This window comes from Rhinoderma darwinii, chromosome 1 (genome assembly GCF_050947455.1).
Source record: "Rhinoderma darwinii isolate aRhiDar2 chromosome 1, aRhiDar2.hap1, whole genome shotgun sequence".
Lineage (NCBI taxonomy): Eukaryota > Metazoa > Chordata > Amphibia > Anura > Rhinodermatidae > Rhinoderma > Rhinoderma darwinii.
The window spans coordinates 534,157,705-534,177,448 of record NC_134687.1 but is presented as its reverse complement, the minus strand read 5'-3'; the positions used below and the strand labels follow the sequence as shown (position 1 = coordinate 534,177,448).

The window sequence follows — 19,744 nt, the reverse complement described above, 5'->3', positions numbered from 1 at the left end:
TTCTTCAAATTTCTATCTAACATCTCTAATCTATCCATCTCATATATATTGATATGTAGTATAGTTCTAGGCTGTGTGTATGTGTTGTCAACAGAGCAGCGGTGATCGCCGCTGTTCCTTCAAAATAGCTGATTGGCGGCTATGAAGGATCAGCGGCACGCAAGCTCTGCTTATCTTTCACAGCCGCTTATCAGCTATTTTTAAGGTTCAGCGGCGAGCACCGCTACTCCGTCGGGCGCCCCCACACACAAACCCCCCAAACATGCAGGTAAGGTAGGTGTGTGCTTGCGGGGGAAGTTTGTGTGTGTGTGTGTGGGGGGGGGGGGGGTTGTGTGTTTGGGGGTCTGTGTATGGTGCGGTTGCATATTTGTGTGGGGGGGCCCTCAACGGAGCAGAGCTCGCCGCTGTCCCTTTAAAACCGATGATTGGCGGCTGTTTCGAAGGATCAGCTGCGAGCACCGCTGCTCCGTTGTTCCTTGCTCCTACTGTGAACCACTGCGTAACTACATGGCGATTCTCAGTAGGAGCAAGGAATGAAGAAGCAGCAGCATATTACTAACTTTTATTGTTTTTGTTTTGCAGGTTCCAATGGACCGTTTGGACTACGTCGTAGATTCATTGGACTACTTCGATGATCTACTTTTTTTTTCTTTTAAATAAAATGGTGAAAGAGGGTTGTGTGGGGGAGATTTTATTATAATAAAAAATTATTTTCTTACCATCTGGCATTACTAAGGTGATAATAAAGTATTAAAAAACAGAGATATAACACCCTGTTCACACAGAGCTTGCTGGCGCTCATTTTGATGTGGAAATTGCGTCGGAATCAGTGCCATAAAACCCCCGAAATCTCCCCACATTGAATTCAATGGGAGGCAGAGGCGTTTCTTTCCTGGGTGGCTTTTGACTGCTCATAAGGAAAAAAAGCAGCGTTTCCGCCTCTGACCTCCCATTGAAATCTTTTTGGAGGCGTTTTTTCGTGGCGTTTTTGCCCATGGTTCTTGCATTAACTTCAACAGCCGCGGACGAAAACTGCTGTGAAAACAGCGGAAAATAAGTGCAAGCAGTTCCTGAAGGAATTCTGCCTGCAAAAAAACTGTGTGTGAACAGGGACTAAGGTTGTATTCACACAGTGCAGTTTTGCAGCGTTTTTCCCGCACAGCCGAAAACCACATAGAATAGCGTATGCGTTTTTAGCACAATTTTTTCGATGCGGTTTTCGGCTGTATAGCGAAAACGCGGCAAAACCGCACTGTTTGAATACACCCTAAGAAAATATTTTTTTTATTCAAACAAAACCTCCCCCGCAAAACCCTCGTTAACTATTTTACATATTTATTTATTTTTAAAAACATAGATGATCAAAGTAGTCCAGCGTATATACGACGCAGTCCAAACGGTTGAGCAGAATCTGCAAAGTGAAAAGATAAATTTAGTAATATAAGAAATAAAAATCTTCTGACCTACAGCGACTTCTGTGTTCTCTCTGCACCGCAATAGAAACTACAGGCCAATGAAAAATAATTCCCTTAGGGCATGCTCACACGCCGCGCAAAAAAAACAAACGACGTGTAGTCATAAAATACACTAGAGTTTCTTGTGAAGCGCCTTTTAAAATACAGGCGTTTTTGTGCTTTTCACGTGTTTTTTGACACATTTTGCGTAATTAGGAGTCCCATTGACTATGGGAACATTTGGCGCGCTTTACGTGCCAAAGAATTGACAAGTTGCTTATTTTTTTCCGCAACGCGCTTTTTAATAACACTTGCCTAAAAAATCGTGTTGTGTATACTAATGGCGCGCTTTCCCATTGATGTAAATGGGGAGCTTAAATCAAGTGTTTTTTTACGCTTCTTTCAAGGGGCTTTTTACACGTCTTGTGTATGCTAATTGCAAGTTTTTTGGCGCGTAATTAGGAGTTCCATTGACTATGGGAATATTTGGCGCGCTTTACGTGACAAAGAATTCACAAGACGTTTCTTTATTTCCGCAACGCATTTTTTTTAAAAACGCTTGAGTAAAAAAGCGTGTTGTATGTACTAACGGCGCGCCTTCCCATTGTTCTAAATGGAGAGCTTAAAGAGGCTCTGTCACCAGATTTTGCAGCCCCTATCTGCTATTGCAGCAGATCGGCGCTGCAATGGAGATAAGAGTACCGTTTTTTTTTTTTTTTTTAAAACGAGCATTTTTGGCCAAGTTATGACCATTTTTATATTTATGTAAATGAGGCTTTCTAAAGTAAAAGTACAACTGGGCGTGTATTGTGTTCGTTACATCGGGCGTTTTTACTTCTTTTACTAGCTGGGCGTTGTGTATAGAAGTATCATCCACTTCTCTTCAGAACGCCCAGCTTCTGGCAGTGCAGACACAGCCGTGTTCTCCAGAGATCACGCTGTGACGTCACTCACTTCCTGCCCCAGGTCCTGCATCGTGTCGGACGAGCGAGGACACATCGGCACCAGAGGCTACAGTTGATTCTGCAGCAGCATCGGCGTTAGCAGGTAAGTCGATGTAGCTACTTACCTGCAAACGCTGATGCTGCTGCAGAATCAACTGTAGCCTCTGGTGCCGACACGATGCAGGACCTGGGGCAGGAAGTGAGTGACGTCACAGCGTGATCTCTCGAGAACACGCTGTGTCTGCACTGCCAGAAGCTGGGCGTTCTGAAGAGAAGTGGATGATACTTCTCGTCAGAACGCCCAGCTAGTAAAAGTAGTAAACACGCCCCGATGTACGCACATAATACACGCCCAGTTGTACTTTTACTTTAAACACGCCCAGTTGTACTTTAGAAAGCCTCATTTACATAAATATAAAAATGGTCATAACTTGGCCAAAAATGCTCATTTAAAAAAAAAAAAAAGTTACTCTTATCTACATTGCAGCGCCGATCTGCTGCAATAGGAGATAGGGGTTGCAAAATCTGGTGACAGAGCCTCTTTAATCAGGTGATTTTTGAGGCGTCTATCAAGGGGCTTTTTACACGTTGTTTGGCGCGTAATTATGAGTCCTAAGGGAACATTTGGCGCGCTTTACGTGACAAAGAATTGACAAGACGCGTTTTCTTCTGCAACGTGCTTCTTAAAAACGCCTGCGTAAAAAATCATGTTGTATGTATTAACGGAGCGCTTTCTCATTGATGTAAATGGGAAGCTTAAAGAGGCTCTGTCACCACATTAGAAGTGCCCTATCTTGTACATGATGTGATCGGCGCTGTAATGTAGAGAACAGCAGTGTTTTTTATTTCGAAAAACGATCATTTTTGACGGAGTTATGACCTATATTAGATTTATTCTAATGAGTTTCTCAATGGACAACTGGGCGTGTTTTACTATATGACCAAGTGTGCGTTGTACAGAGGAGTGTATGATGCTGACGAATCAGTGACCAATCAGCGTCATGCACTTCTCTCCATTCATTTACACAGCACATAGCGATATAGTTATATCACTATGTGCAGCCACATAAACACACTATAACGTTACTACAGTGGCATGACAATGAATATACATTACATTACCTCCAGCCATATGGTCAGCGTCATACCCTCCTCTGTACAACGCCCACTTGGCCAAAAAGTAAAACACGCCCAGTTGTCCATTGAGAAACTCATTAGCATAAAGCTAATATGGGTCATAACTCCGTCAAAAATGATCGTTTTCTAAATAAAAAACACAGCTGTAATCCACATTACAGCGCCGCTCACATCATGTAGAAGAGAGGGCACTTATAATGTGGTGACAGAGCCTCTTTAATCAAGTGTTTGCCACATTTTTTGGCGCGTAAAATGCGTCAAAAGCCGAGCCAAATACACGCCTTGTGAACCGGTCAACTGAAAAGTCATTCACCACAGGGTGTTCCCTCTTGACTTTCATCATTCATAGCCTTTTGGTGTGTCCTGTAGCTCCTGCCAAAACCACTCCCAAAATGGAGTTGGACACTGCTTAGCAATTTGAAGACACCTTTTCCTGACTTGTAGCCAAAAATACGGAGGGGGGGTGAGTCTCCCTCCCACATTTACAGCAGCTACTGTAGGTCAGGCTGATTCTGCCTGATTCACCTTGCTGTAATTCTGGGAAGTGCTCCCTCTGGTGGCCAACATAGGAAAACATGTCAAATTATTATAAAATTTTTAATACTTTCCACCTTGTGGAAGAAAAAAAAAATACAGCAAAAAAACGTTGGCGACACATTCCCCTTAAAACATATTACTGTTAAAAAAAAAAAAAATGATATGATCAAGTTATGACAGCTTCTTACCTTACAGTGCTTCAGTGCGTCTTTGTATTCCTTAGTCCTGATTGCATCTCTGGCACTCTTCAATGCAGCTTTCACTTCTTTATTGGACATGGTGTCTATTTCTAAACAGAATGTAAACAAGAGTGGTTTTATAGTCATACAAAATTGATACTTGGCTGTAATTTACATGACAGAAAAGGATCGCATCATGACAACCTCTTTTCTCAATGAAGATCCACTGGTGACCAGCTGATCACTGTGGATCCGGCAGCTTAAACCTCTGGAAATCACATGACTGCGTCTCCACTCTGCCTAATAGTGGCAGATCCCAAGCAATGAACCTCCTCGATGGCACCCATATGCCCTAATAAGGTTTATGGAAAGGAGTTGCTCTGATAGGATCACACCTTTAAGAACTGAAAATGGATGGGTGCACAAAGACCAGCAGTGCGCTGCAATGAATGAAGGTTGATCTTTCCGTCTAATGATTATACGTAAGCCTCTGATTTCCGTACTAGTCTACAAAGCTTTCCACCATGCTGCACCTTCCAACATTCCCACCCTTTTCTCAGTCTACCAACCAGCTCATGCTCTTCCTCCAACCAATAACCTATGGCTGTCATTTTCTCTCATTACATCCTCTCAATCTCGTCTTCAGGACTTCTCCCTCGCTTCACTCCGTGCTTTAAAACCGTATTTCTTCAAGAAAACTTATATAGCAATAATTTTATTACAACTGCAATAACAGCCCATAATCCACACACAACCGGACATGGTGACACAGATCTCTTCCCTCATTTCTGCTGTCCGTGACTTGCTAGCCTTATCACTGTCGGCACAGATATTGGCTGGATGATTGGTTCCTAGAGCTTCATTTCTATCCTCCATTGTACACACAAGTGGCTGTCCCAGTATGCAAAATCTAAACTTCATAAATATTTTGTAACTCCCCTCATGCCCTTACGTTTGTAAACTCTTAGACTATGTTCACACCCAGGCAGTTCTCTCACTTTTTATAGTAAGAATAGCGCAGCATTTATAAAAAAAAACAAACCGAAACCTCAAGGGAACTCAGACTAATCCGATTCTAAGTTAATGAGGTCTGTCGGGTGCCACGTGGTTGCATCATACGTCGGATCCGGCACTGTGTCGTGGCTTTAGTTCTAAACGGAAGCCACGACACAGGTGTGAACAGAGCTCTACAGGTATAAACTCTTGCGAGCAGGGTCCTCACTCCTCTTGTTTGAATTGTAAATTAGTTTTATCACTATGTAATGTCTGATATTGTCTGTAAGCTGCAGAATATGTTGGCGCTATATAAGATTATTATTATTATTATTATTAGGGTCCTCTCTCCTGTTGTCTCATTTTGATTTGTTTTCATTATTTACAAGTTTGCATGTTTTTTGTTTCCCCTGAATGTGGGAAATATTCGCACTAAATATAAATAAAGTTTGTCAGTATAAGGCGGAAATTCACACGACAGGGTTTCCCAGCCGGGTGCCGGCCGTTCATAAATCGGCCGGCACCCGGCTGCATTAGGAACAATAGACCCCTAATGGGGCTATTCACACGACCGATTTTTTGACGGGCCGGGAAAACCGGCCGTCGAAAAATGGGACATGCCTTATTTTCGGCCGGGTACCCGGCTCCCATAGAAGTCTATGGGGCCGGGTAATACACGGCCATCACCGGAATGTGTCCCGAGTGATGGCCGGGTCTACCGTCGCTCGCGCTCTCTCTCCTCCTCACAGTGCAGAGTGCATGTGAGGAGGAGGAGGGTCTTTTTTTGCTCCCTGTAGGAGTCGGAATCCCCAATCCCCGGCCGGGGATTGGGGATTCCGCTACAGGAGAAGTGAGTGACTACACTGTCCATATATGGACACAGCGATGTCACTCACTTCTGCAGCGGAATCCCCGACTCTATGGCCGGGGATTCCGCTACAGGAGAAGTGAGTGACTACACTGTCCATATATGGACACAGCGAAGTCACTCACTTCTGCAGCGGAATCCCCGAATCTATGGCCGGGGATTCCGCTACAGGAGAAGTGAGTGACTACACTATCCATATATGGACACAGCGATGTCACTCACTTCTGCAGTGGAATCCCCGACTCTATGGCCGGGGATTCCGCTACAGGAGAAGTGAGTGACTACACTGTCCATATATGGACACAGTGACGTCACTCACTTCTGAAGCGGAATTCCCGACCTGTGGCAGGGAATTCCTCTCCAGGAGAAGTCAGTGACTACACAGTACATATATGGACATTGAAGTCAGTGACTTCTCCTGGAAGGGGGGGGGATGGGTGCAACCTACAGGGGGCTGTGTGGCATCACCTACAGGGGACTGGGTGGCATCGCCTGCAGGGGGCAGGGTGGCATCGCCTGCAGGGGGCAGGGTGGCATCGCCTGCAGGGGGCAGGGTGGCATCGCCTGCAGGGGGGATGTGTGGCATCACCTACAGGGGGCAGGGTGGCATCACCTACAGGGGGCAGGGTGGCATCACCTACAGGGGACTGGGTGGCATCACCTACAGGGGACTGGGTGGCATCACCTACAGGGGACTGGGTGGCATCACCTACAGGGGACTGGGTGGCATCACCTACAGGGGACTTGGTGGCATTACCTGCAGGGGGCTGTGTGGCATCACCTGCAGGGGGCAGGGTGGCATCGCCTGCAGGGTGGCATCGCCTGCAGGGGGCAGGGTGGCATCGCCTACAGGGGGCTGTGTGGCATCGCCTACAGGGGGCTGTGTGGCATCGCCTACAGGGGGCTGTGTGGCATCGCCTACAGGGGGCTGTGTGGCATCGCCTACAGGGGGCTGTGTGGCATCCCCTACAGGGGGCTGTGTGGCATCCCCTACAGGGGGCTGTGTGGCATCACCTACAGGGGGCTGTGTGGCATCACCAACAGGGGGCTGGCTGGGTGGCATTATCTACAAAGGGCTGTGTGTGGCAACAAATTTAAATGAAATTCATCCGATTTTAAAACGGACAGGGAAAAAAACGGAAGCAAATCGGGTCTAAATCGGCCGGTAAAAACGGCAACACGGCCCGGAACGGATGCAAACCGGCCAGGAAAATCGGCCGATTTTCCCGGCCGACACTCGGACCCTGTCGTGTGAATGAGGTCGTTCATAAATCGGCCGGCACCCGGCTGCATCAGGAATAATAGACCCCTAATGGGGCTATTCACACGACCGATTTTTTGACGGCCGGAAAAACCGGCCGTCAAAAAATAGGACATGCTCTATCTTCGCCCGGGTACCCGGCCCCCATAGAAGTCTATGGGGCCGGGTAATACACGGCCATCACCGTGATGGCCGGGTTTTCCGGAGCTTGCGCTCTATCTCCTCCTCCTCACAGCGCAGAGTGCATGTGAGGAGGAGGAGTTGATGCCATTCTGACGAATGGCATCGCTGTACACTGTGTGGCAGGGCCGGGGTGTACAGCAGGTGGAAGGGAGCGCTGCGCTGGCTCCCGTCCCCTGCTTGTTTTCCTGGCCCGGCGACACCTTCGATGGCGCCGCTAGTAGCAGCAGCTACTGCTGCTGCGGCTGCTACTACCGTAGCGACGCCACTATAGCAGAGCGGGGAGGTATCTCCCCGCTCTGCTATGTGCTAGCCCCACTTTAGCTCCTTGAAGGAGCGGAATCCCCGTGTTTTCGGGGATTCCGCTCCTGGACAGAGCGCTTGATGTCTCTGTCCATATCTGGGCAGTGACATCAGGGGAAACTCCTGAAGCGGAATCCCCGAACACATGGGGATTCCCCTTCAGGAGTTGCCGCTGATGTCACTGTCCGGATCTGCCCGGCCCGGCACGGATGCAAAACTTTATGCAAACCGGCCGGGCAGAATGGCCGATTTTACCGGCCGGCACTCGGGCTCGGGAACGACCCGTTCGTGTGAATCCCGCCTAAGGGTATGTTCACACGACATCTTTTCAGACGTAATGGAGGCGTTTGGGACATTTTTGGAGCCGTATTCTCATAGACTCTATTGAAAACAGCTCCAAAAACAGCCGTAAAAAACGCGAGTTGCTCAAAAAACGTCTGAGAAATCAGGAGCTGTTTTCCCTTGAAAACAGTTCCGTATTTTCAGACGTATTTTGTTCATCGTGTGAACATACCCTAAGGCTTCGTTCACATCTGCGTCAGGGCTCTGTTCGACTACGGTATTCATCCCGTCACTTGCACAACGGAGACAAACGGAAACCATTGGCACCGGATCTGTCACCATTGAAATCAATGGTGATGGAAACGGAAACCTATGGTTTCAGTTTGTGTTAGTCAGGGCTCCATTGCGAGGGAAAGCTACGACGGAACGTCACAACGGAGCCCTAGCGTAGATGTGAACGAAGCCTTATTAGTCTTTAGGATCCAGACAGACAAATACAGGAGCCAACTTGATTTTTAAGAACCAGCTAGAGGAAAATTTATTGACATCAATAGCAAACAAATGAAAGAGTTTGTCACCAGTAGCCAATTTCTAGGTCAATATTATCTTCCAAAATGAGAGCTGGAATCTGGTTGCTATGGGCAACTACTCCACTTTCTTTTTCTAGTTTTAATACATCTCCCCCATTATCTTTCCTTATGTGAAAAACTCTTGAAAAATAGGGAAAAACTCAAGGACCCCTGGACGGACAGGTAAGTCTCTTCCCTGACAGTGATCAACCAATGCCAGGTCATATCCTATTTTTTTTAAATTATTATTTAAACATTCTATGTTGTTTTATGGGGACACTGCTTGGCTAGCGCTATTTTATGGGGACACAGCCTGGCTAGCGTTGTTTTATGGGGGACACTGCCTGGCTAGCGCTGTTTTATGGGGGACACTGCCTGGCTAGCGCTGTTTTATGGGGACACTGCCTGGCTAGCGCTATTTTATGGGGACACAGCCTGGCTAGCGCTGTTTTATGGGGACACTGCCTGGCTAGCGCTGTATTATGGGGACACAGCCTGGCTAGCGCTGTATTATGGGGACACTGCCTGGCTAGTGCTGTTTTATGGGGACACAGCCTGGCTAGCGCTGTTTTATGGGGACACAGCCTGGCTAGCGCTGTTTTATGGGGACACTGCTTGGCTAGCGCTATTTTATGGGGACACAGCCTGGCTAGCGCTGTTTTATGGGGACACAGCCTGGCTAGCGCTGTTTTATGGGGACACTGCTTGGATAGCACTATTTTATGGGGACACAGCCTGGCTAGCGCTGTTTTATGGGGACACTGCCTGGCTAGAGCTGTTTTATGGGGACACTGCCTGGCTAGCGCTGTTTTATGGGGACACTGCCTGGCTAGCGCTGTATTATGGGAACACTGCCTGGCTAGCGCTATTTTATGGGGACACTGCTTGGCTAGCGCTGTTTTATGGGGACACTGCCTGGCTAGCGCTGTTTTATGGGGACACTGCTTTGCTAGCGCTGTATTATGGGGACAATGCCTGGCTAGCGCTATTTTATGGGGCACTGCCTAGCTAGAGCTGTATTATGGGGCACTGCCTGGCTTGCGCTGTATTATGGGGACACTGCCTAGCTAGCGCTGTATTATGGGGCACTGCCTGGCTAGCGCTGTATTATGGGGACACTGCCTGGCTAGCGCTGTATTATGGGGACACTGCCTGGCTAGCGCTGTTTTATGGGGACACAGCCTGGCTAGCGCTGTTTTATGGGGACACAGCCTGGCTAGCGCTGTTTTATGGGGACACTGCTTGGCTAGCGCTATTTTATGGGGACACAGCCTGGCTAGCGCTGTTTTATGGGGACACTGCCTGGCTAGCGCTGTTTTATGGGGACACTGCTTGGATAGCACTATTTTATGGGGACACAGCCTGGCTAGCGCTGTTTTATGGGGACACTGCCTGGCTAGAGCTGTTTTATGGGGACACTGCCTGGCCAGCGCTGTTTTATGGGGACACTGCCTGGCTAGCGCTGTATTATGGGGACACTGCCTGGCTAGCGCTCTATTATGGGGCACTGCCTGGCTAGCGCTGTATTATGGGGACACTGCCTGGCTAGCGCTGTATTATGGGGCACTGCCTGGCTAGCGCTGTATTATGGGGACACTGCCTGGCTAGCGCTGTATTATGGGGACACTGCCTGGCTAGCGCTGTATTATGGGGACACTGCCTGGCTAGCGCTGTATTATGGGGACACTGCCTGGCTAGCGCTGTATTATGGGGACACTACCTGGCTAGCGCTCTATTATGGGGCACTGCCTGGCTAGCGCTGTATTATGGGGACACTGCCTGGCTAGCGCTGTATTATGGGGACACTGCCTGGCTAGCGCTGTATTATGGGGCACTGCCTGGCTAGCGCTGTATTATGGGGACACTGCCTGGCTAGCGCTGTATTATGGGGACACTGCCTGGCTAGCGCTGTATTATGGGACACTGCCTGGCTAGCGCTGTATTATGGGGACAATGCCTGGCTAGCGCTGTATTATGGGGACACTGCCTGGCTAGCGCTATTTTATGGGGACAATGCCTGGCTAGCGCTGTATTATGGGGACAATGCCTGGCTAGCGCTATTTTATGGGGACAATGCCTGGCTAGCGCTGTATTATGGGGACAATGCCTGGCTAGCGCTGTATTATGGGGACAATGCCTGGCTAGCGCTGTATTATGGGGACAATGCCTGGCTAGCGCTGTATTATGGGGACAATGCCTGGCTAGCGCTGTATTATGGGGACAATGCCTGGCTAGCGCTGTATTATGGGGACAATGCCTGGCTAGCGCTATTTTATGGGGCACTGCCTGGCTAGCGCTGTATTATGGGGACATTCTGGTTGTCACAGTTATGGACCATAAACTATAGTGGCACTCCAGCTGGCGCTGTTATCTTGTGACACTGGTTTATGGGGGCACTCTGGCTGGCATCGTTTTAGAAGAGCGCTTTGACAGTCATTATCATATTATGGGGATGGCAAGTAATTGAAGGCGGGGATTATAGGCAAAGAAATTCGCTTGACGCACTAAAAGGAAAGATGAGCAACTATTAATATCAACCACACAGCCGGCCAAATCATTTCATACAAGTACGTAAAGACACCAAGTAAAAGAGATGAGGGAAATAAGACTGTTCGCTGTGAGCAGTCAGTCAGCATGAGACACGTCTAACATTACACATCACTATCTCCGCACACGACATTCAGATACTTGTCCCCGCACATATACCGCTGTGTAACCACCAGCCACGTAGACACTCCACTCACATCACAGGCTGCACCGTAGGTATTAGATCCCAGTAGGCTAAAGGACCTTCGATGATGTAATGACCATGTGATCAGTCACACACATGGGAGGAGTAATGCTCAATCCTAGACTGCAGCTTTGGTCACATGATCAGTCACGTGCATTATAGGAGTCAGGCTCTGTGGTGTTATTTAGTGTGTACAATGTAAGCGCATGCGCAGGTAACACTTATACTTTAGGAGTCTTATAGCTGCTGGAATTAGTTGTGGTTACTAAGAACAATCTTTATATATGTTCTTGTATAGAGCAGTCGCGTGTGTAACGTGCATGTAGCAGAGGTGTGTATAACTTTCATGTATCACATGAGGGTGTGTGTAAAGTGCATGTAGCAGAGGTGTGTATAACTTTCATGTATCACATGAGGGTGTGAGTAACGTGCATGTAGCTGAGATGTGTATAACTTTCATGTATCACATGAGGGTGTGTGTAACGTGCATGTAGCAGAGGTGTGTGTAACTTCATGTATCACATGAGGGTGTGTGTAACGTGCATGTAGCAGAGGTGTGTATAACTTTCATGTATCACATGAGGGTGTGTGTAACGTGCATGTAGCAGAGGTGTGTGTAACTTCATGTATCACATGAGGGTGTGTGTAATGTGCATGTAGCAGAGGTGTGTGTAACTTCATGTATCACATGAGGGTGTGTGTAACGTGCATGTAGCAGAGGTGTGTGTGTGTGTGTGTAACGTGCATGTAGCAGAGGTGTGTGTAACGTGCATGTATCACATGAGGGTGTGTGTAACTTCATGTATCACATGAGGGTGTGTGTAACTTCATGTATCACATGAGGGTGTGTGTAACGTGCATGTATCACATGAGGGTGTGTGTAACTTCATGTATCACATGAGGGTGTGTGTAACTTCATGTATCACATGAGGGTGTGTGTAACGTGCATGTATCACATAAGGGTGTGTGTAACGTGCATGTAGCAGAGGTGTGTATGACTTTCATGTATCACATAAGGGTGTGTGTAACGTGCATGTAGCAGAGGTGTGTATGACTTTCATGTATCACATAAGGGTGTGTGTAACGTGCATGTAGCAGAGGTGTGTATGACTTTCATGTATCACATAAGGGTGTGTGTAACGTGCATGTAGCAGAGGTGTGTATGACTTTCATGTATCACATAAGGGTGTGTGTAACGTGCATGTAGCAGAGGTGTGTATGACTTTCATGTATCACATAAGGGTGTGTGTAACGTGCATGTAGCAGAGGTGTGTGTATAATGTGGATGTTGCGGCCTTTGTTTGTTATGTAGTAACAGCGCATCGGAATATGTTGGTGCTATATAAGTAACAGACATGAATAAATAGTGGGTGTACAAGTGACCGGCATGTAGAGAAGCTGTGTGTCCGTGATGTACATGTAGCAGCGCCATTTGTGTAACTTTCATGTTTCTGAGCAGTATATAACCAAAACATTGGCACTTGATTAGCTCTTTGTATGTATAGAGTATATAATATAAAAATATTAGATTATAGGTATTAGTGTAAATGGTTCATTGAGAGATCACTACAGAAGAGAGCAAGGACATGGTGACTTTGTATCATGTTATTTATAGTGCACTATTATGACAAATCTTTGGACATGTCCTGGTAATGTCAGGAGTTTTGAACGGTTGGCGATTGCGGAAACAATGAAGTGCCCGGCTGAGCGTTGTCCACCTGCATCTAGGATTTTTTTCTTTCCAGGTCTTCTGAGCGAGGCAGTGTATGAAGCAGAGACTTTCTATGAAGCAGAGACTTTCTATGAAGCAGAGACTTTCTATGAAGCAGAGACTTTCTATGAACCCGGACTCTGCTCCGCTTTCCTGGGAGAACTGAAACATTAATGTACATTGCTGGTATTTAGTGGCCAGGGCCGAATATTTATGGCAGTTGTGACTAAGCGATCAGCCATGGAGAGCAGCAATGATTGACATGCAGAGACAGTTATACATTGGAATACATAGGTATTTCGGTGCATTGCAATGGAAAAATTTAATTTTGTAGTAAAAGTCCCTTTGTGGGACACAATATAAATAATGTTTAACCCCTTCACGACAAACATATGGCTATGTATGTTCCAACTGCTGATGCCCCCGTGTATATAAACGTTGGCAGCAGGGAATGGGGTTTAATGTGTGCAGTGCTGCTTCATTGTAGGCAGAGCTGCACTTTCATGTCTGCCGGGGCTTTGAGATGCCCGGAGTACAGCCCCCCTGCAGATAGCGCCACACACAAACCGCCTGTAGATAGCGCAAACCCGCCTGTAGATAGCACCACCTAAGCTCCCTCCAGCATCACACACCGTCACTCCATTCAAAGTCTGTGGAAAAGACAGAAAGAGCGGAGTGCAGCGCTCGGCTGTGTCCGTCAGTCTTATAGACAGTAAGGCTTTATTCACACAACAGGGTCCGAGTGTCGATAAAATCGTCCATTTTGCATCCGCTCCGGGCCGTGTTTCCGTTTTTAATGGCCGATTTTGACCCGTTTTGCATCAGTTTTTTAGTTTTTTTCCCCTGTCCATTTTAAAAACTGATTAATTTCATTTGTCAATTTTTTGCCACACAGCCCCTGTAGATAATGCCACAGCCCCCCTGTAGATAATGCCACACACTGCCCTCTGTAGATAAAGCCACAGCCCCCCTGTAGATGATGCCACACACTGCCCTCTGTAGATAATGCCACACAGCCCCTGTAGATACTGCCACAGCCCCCCTGTAGATAATGCCACACACTGCCCTCTGTAGATAATGCCACACAGCCCCTGTAGATACTGCCACAGCTCCCCTGTAGATACTGCCACAGCTCCCCTGTAGATAATGCCACACACCGCCCTCTGTAGATAAGACCACACAGCCCCTGTAGATACTACCACAGCCCCCCTGTAGATGATGCAATATACTGCCCTCTGTAGATAATGTCACACAGCCCCTGTAGATATTGGCACAGCCCCCCTGTAGATAATGCCACACACTGCCCTCTGTAGATAATGCCACACAGACCCTGTAGATAATGCCACACACTGCCCTCTGTAGATAATATCACACAGCCCCTGTAGATAATGCCACACACTGCCCTCTGTAGATAATGCCACACAGCCCCTGTAGATATTGGCACAGCCCCCCTGTAGATAATGCCACACACTGCCCTCTGTAGATAATGCCACACAGCCCCTGTAGATATTGGCACAGCCCCCCTGTAGATAATGCCACACACTGCCCTCTGTAGATAATGCCACACAGCCCCTGTAGATACTGCCACAGCTCCCCTGTAGATAATGCCACACACCGCCCTCTGTAGATAAGACCACACAGCCCCTGTAGATACTGCCACAGCCTCCCTGTAGATGATGCAATATACTGCCCTCTGTAGATAATGTCACACAGCCCCTGTAGATAATGCCACACACTGCCCTCTGTAGATAATGCCACACAGCCCCTGTAGATAATGCCACACACTGCCCTCTGTAGATAATATCACACAGCCCCTGTAGATATTGGCACAGCCCCCTGTAGATAATGCCACACACTGCCCTCTGTAGATAATGCCACACAGCCCCTGTAGATATTGGCACAGCCCCCCTGTAGATAATGCCACACACTGCCCTCTGTAGATAATGCCACACAGCCCCTGTAGATACTGCCACAGCTCCCCTGTAGATAATGCCACACACCGCCCTCTGTAGATAAGACCACACAGCCCCTGTAGATAATGCCACAGCCTCCCTGTAGATGATGCAATATACTGCCCTCTGTAGATAATGCCACAGCCCCCCTGTAGACGATGCCACACACTGCCCTCTGTAGATAAGGCCACACAGCCCCCTGTAGATACTTGCACAACCCCCCCCTGTAGGTAGTGCCACACAGCCCCCTTGTACATAGCAATCCCGTAGATGGCAAACCCCCCTTTCCTGTAGATAGCGCCACTGTAGGGGACCGCTCCAGGAGAAGTCCCTGACTTCACTGTTTATATATGATATATATATATATATATATATATATACTTCTCCTGAAGCGGAATCCCCGGCCACGGCGGCCCATCGGCCGTGGATTCCGCTCCAGGAGATGTCCCTGACTTCACTGTCCCATATATGGACAGTGACGTCAGGGACTTCTGGTGCAGAATCACTGGTCACAGCTGTGTCAGGGACGGCTGTGACCGGGTATTCCACTTCAGGCGAAGTCCCTGACGTTACTGTCCATATAGGGATAGTGAAGTCAGGGACTTCTGGAGCGGAATGATCGGCCACAGCGTCGGCCGCTGTGGCCTGGGATTCCGCTTCAGGAGAAATCCCTGACGTCACTTTCCATGTATGGACAGTGACGTCAGGGACTTCTCCTGTAGCGGAATTCCCGGCCACAGCCTCAGAAATACTGTGACTTGGTATTAGGGATTCCGCTCCTACAGAAAGAAAAAAATCTCCTCCCATGTACTTCACACTGTGAGGAGGAGAAGAGCGAGCGGCAGAAAGCACGGACGTCACTCGGATCACATCCAAGTGACAGCCGTGCTTTACACGACCCCACAGACTTCTATGGGGGCCGGGAGAACGGCCCAAAATAGGGTATCCTCCATGTCAAACAATTGGCCGTGTGAATAGCCCCATGTGGGGCCAATTGTTCCTACTACGGCCGTGTGACGGCCGTTCAAAAAACGTCCGTCACACGGTCGAGAATCCCTGTCGTGTGAATAGGGCTTTAATGGAGTGGCGGGCGCATGCTCGACTGCCGCTCCATTCAAGTTCTTCCTCACTACTGGGGGTACAGGGAGGAGGATCTGGAGGTTTGAGACCCCCGTTCTCACTTATCCTGTGGATAGGTGATCATTTTTGATTTATGATTCTGGGAAAACCCCTTATAAAATCATTAATAAAACATGCACACTTCCTTATAGGAAAAACATAAGAAATAAAGCGATTAAAAGCATATTTTAATTCTCGCCGGCATTGAAGCGACTCAGTATTTGTTAGGCTGTACTATGCAGCATAAAACAGTTTGTGGCATAACACCTTTCGAGGGTTTAAACTGTTTCGTTGAAAAGAAAAAAATGTTTCTATACATATTTTTTACTTTTACAATGTTTCTTTTTTCTATGCTAACTCTTATCAAACTTTATTAATTTTTTTTAGACCCTAGACTGTCCATATAAAACTGTCAAAGAAACTTTCTCCTTGCTGCCGCAATCACTATTGATCACTTCACCCAAGGTCATGTGGTCATGTGACACAATGATGTGACCGCATTGTCCATGGTCAGGCACATGCACTGATGCCACTACAGAAATCGATGCATATGCAAAACATAACTATATGGACCAAAAGGTATTGGGACACCTACACATTACATCTACAGGAGGTTTTATGACATCCAATTCTAAATCCATAAGCATTAATATGGAGTTGGTCTCCCCTTTGCAGCTAAAACAGCTTCCACTCTAATGGGAAGGCTTTCTACAAGATTATGGAGTGTGTCTGTGGGAATTTTTGCCCATTCATCCAGAAGAGCATTTGTGAGGTCAGACACGGATGTTGGACGAGAGTGCCTGGCTCACAATCTCCATTCTAGTTCATCCCAAAGGTGTTGGATGGGCTTGAGGTCAGATCTCTGAGAGGGCCAGTCAAGTTCTTCCACATCAAACTCACCCAACCATGTCTTTATGTACCTTGCTTTATGCACTGGGGCACAGTCCTGCTGGTACAGAAAAGGGCCTTCCCCAAACTGTTCCCACAAAGTTGGAAGCATACGTTATACCAAAATGTCTTGGTATGCTGAAGCGTTAAGATTTCCCTTCTCTGGAACTAAGTGGACTAGGCCAAGCCCTGAAAAACAACCCTATAGAATTATCCCTCCTCCACCAAACTTTGCAGTCAGACAGGTAACGTTCTCCTGGCATTCGTCAACCCAGACTCGTCTATCAGACTGCCAACTAGAGAAGTGTGATTTGTCACCTTACAGAACACGTTTCCACTGCGCCAGAGTCCAGTGGTGGCGTGCTTTACACCACTCCATCCGACGCTTGGCATTGTGCGTGGTGATGTAAGACTTGCATGCAGCTGCTCGGCCATGAAAACCCATGCCATAAAGCTCCTGGCGCACAGATTTTGTGCTAATGTTAATACCAGAGGAGGATTGAATCTCTGCAGTTATTGAGTCAGCAGTGCGTTGGTAACTTTTATGCACTATGCGCCTCAGCAATCATCGACCCCGCTCTGTAACTTTACGTGGTCTTGCCACTTAGTGGCTGAGTTGCTGTGGATCCTAAACGCTTCCACTTTGCAATAATACTGTCACGGTGGGTGTGTGGACCCACTGGGCCGTACCAACGTAGCGGGATAGCAGCTGGCCAAACAGGATACCAAGGCAAAGTCAATAGTTCGAATAAGGGTACCTGTGGCAATACAGACAGTAGCAAAGGCAGGCTCGGATGAGGCACAAGGCGTGGTGAAATACAGCAGGTGTAGTATAAGCCACAACACGACTCCAACTCTCTACGGCAGAGGAACAAGGTAGCACAGGATATAGGTAGCAGGAACGGGAACACTGGGAACTAGAAAATACTATGGGACCATTTGCAAAGACTAACACAGGTAACACAACATGAAGGAAGGGGCAGGGCCCTTCTTATAGTTCATGGGAGCAATCAGTCAATCTAAAACATGTGTGTGCTCTGGGTCATTAAGGCCGGGAATGAGCTCGAGCGCGCACCCTAGTAGTCACAGCAGGACAGGACGGCAGGATGTGCTGGCATCTCTGGGGAGGAAGACGTCTGCAGGATGATAGGAGTCTGCGGTCTGCGACCGCAGACGTTACAAATACCACTCACAGTTGATCGTGGAATATCTAGGAGGGAAGAAATTTCACAAACTAACTTGTTGCAACAGTGGCATCCTATTACAGTACTACACTGGAATTCAGTGAGATCTTTAGTGCGAACAATTCTTTCACAAGTGTTTATAAAGGCAGACTGCATGGCGAGGTGCTGGATTTTTTTTACACCTGTGGTAATGGGACTGAATGAAACACCTGAATTCAATGATTAGGAGGTGTCCCAATACTTTTCCCCATATAGTGTATGTTATTATAGTAGGTTGTGATCAATTAGAATTAGTACAGTGAGTAATTTAGAAATACTTAACATTTTATTTCTAGTGTTGAAAATGGACAGTTAATTATATGAATAGTCTAGGACTACATAGCAGGTAAAATATTAGTTGTGCGAAAGCTGTTACGGATGGAACTATTGCGATAGTAGCAAAGACACTGGCAATCGTATCCCCATAGGGAATAATTGTAGCTGCAACCACAATTATACATAAATATGATCCTTATTTTTTAAATTGTTAAATATGATCTGGTTGAACTTAAATATTAAATGTTACATTTAAAGGACGTTTCATCTATTCCTGTAAAACTATTTGGTTTAGTGTTTTGTGTTACTAGATTTATATGTATTCAGTGTACAGTACTGGCCAAAAGTTTTGAGACTGACACAAATTTTGGTTTTCAAAAAGTTTGCTGCTTCAGTTTTTATAGTGGCAATTGGATTAACTCTAGATTCTTATGAAGAGTGATCAGATGAATTTCAATTAAATGCAAAGTCATTCCTTACCATGAAAATTAACTTAATCACAGAAACCCTATTTCCACCGCATTTCAGCCCTGCCACAAAATTACCTGCTAACATAATTTCAGTGATCTTCTCATTAGCTCAGGAGAAAGTGGTAACGAGGACAAGGCAGCTGATATCACTTTGTCATTCTGATTGAATTATAAGAGCAGACTGGTTGCTTTAAAAGGGGGATGGTGCTGGAAAACATTGTCTTCTTCTGTTAACCATGGTTACCTCCAAGGAAACACATGCAGACATCATTGCTTTGCATCAAAAGGGCTTTACAGTGAAGGACATTGATGATTGTAAGATTCCCTCTAAATCAACCATTTATCGGATCATCAAGAACTTCAAGGAGAAAGGTTCAATTGCTGTGAAGAAGGCTTCAGGGTGCCTAAGAAAGTCCAGCAAGTGCCAGTACAGTCTCCTAAAGAGGATTCAGCTACGGGATCAGTTAAAGGGAAGGTGTCACGAAATTATTATTTTTTATATAATATTGCTTTTAGTTTGATATTAAAATAAATTTTATTTATTTGTGTTTTTGAGTTGTACTTTTTACTTTTTTCTTTCTTTTATTTCTCTATGGGGGCTGCCATTTTTTTTTTCATCGCTGTATGTGTCGATTAACGACACATACAGAGATGGAATACGGCACAC

General features: G+C 46.8%; 1 protein-coding gene across 3 annotated transcripts in view; it reads right to left on the bottom strand.

Moving 5' to 3' along the window:
• Nucleotides 1–11,542, bottom strand: part of SKIC3 (SKI3 subunit of superkiller complex) — a 194,232-nt gene extending 182,690 nt beyond the window's left edge. For 2 of the 3 annotated variants that reach the window (XM_075837136.1, XM_075837145.1), the window contains exons 1-2: nucleotides 11,452–11,542; nucleotides 4,261–4,361 (exon numbers count right to left, since the gene is read on the bottom strand). In XM_075837136.1, coding sequence (XP_075693251.1) covers nucleotides 4,261–4,350 — 90 coding nt within the window. In that variant the 5' untranslated portion in view covers nucleotides 4,351–4,361; nucleotides 11,452–11,542. Of the gene's footprint in view, nucleotides 1–4,260; nucleotides 4,362–11,407; nucleotides 11,427–11,451 lie in introns of those variants that run through there. The other variant, XM_075837140.1, reaches the window with a different exon arrangement.
• Between the last annotated feature and the right edge of the window lie 8,202 nt (nucleotides 11,543–19,744).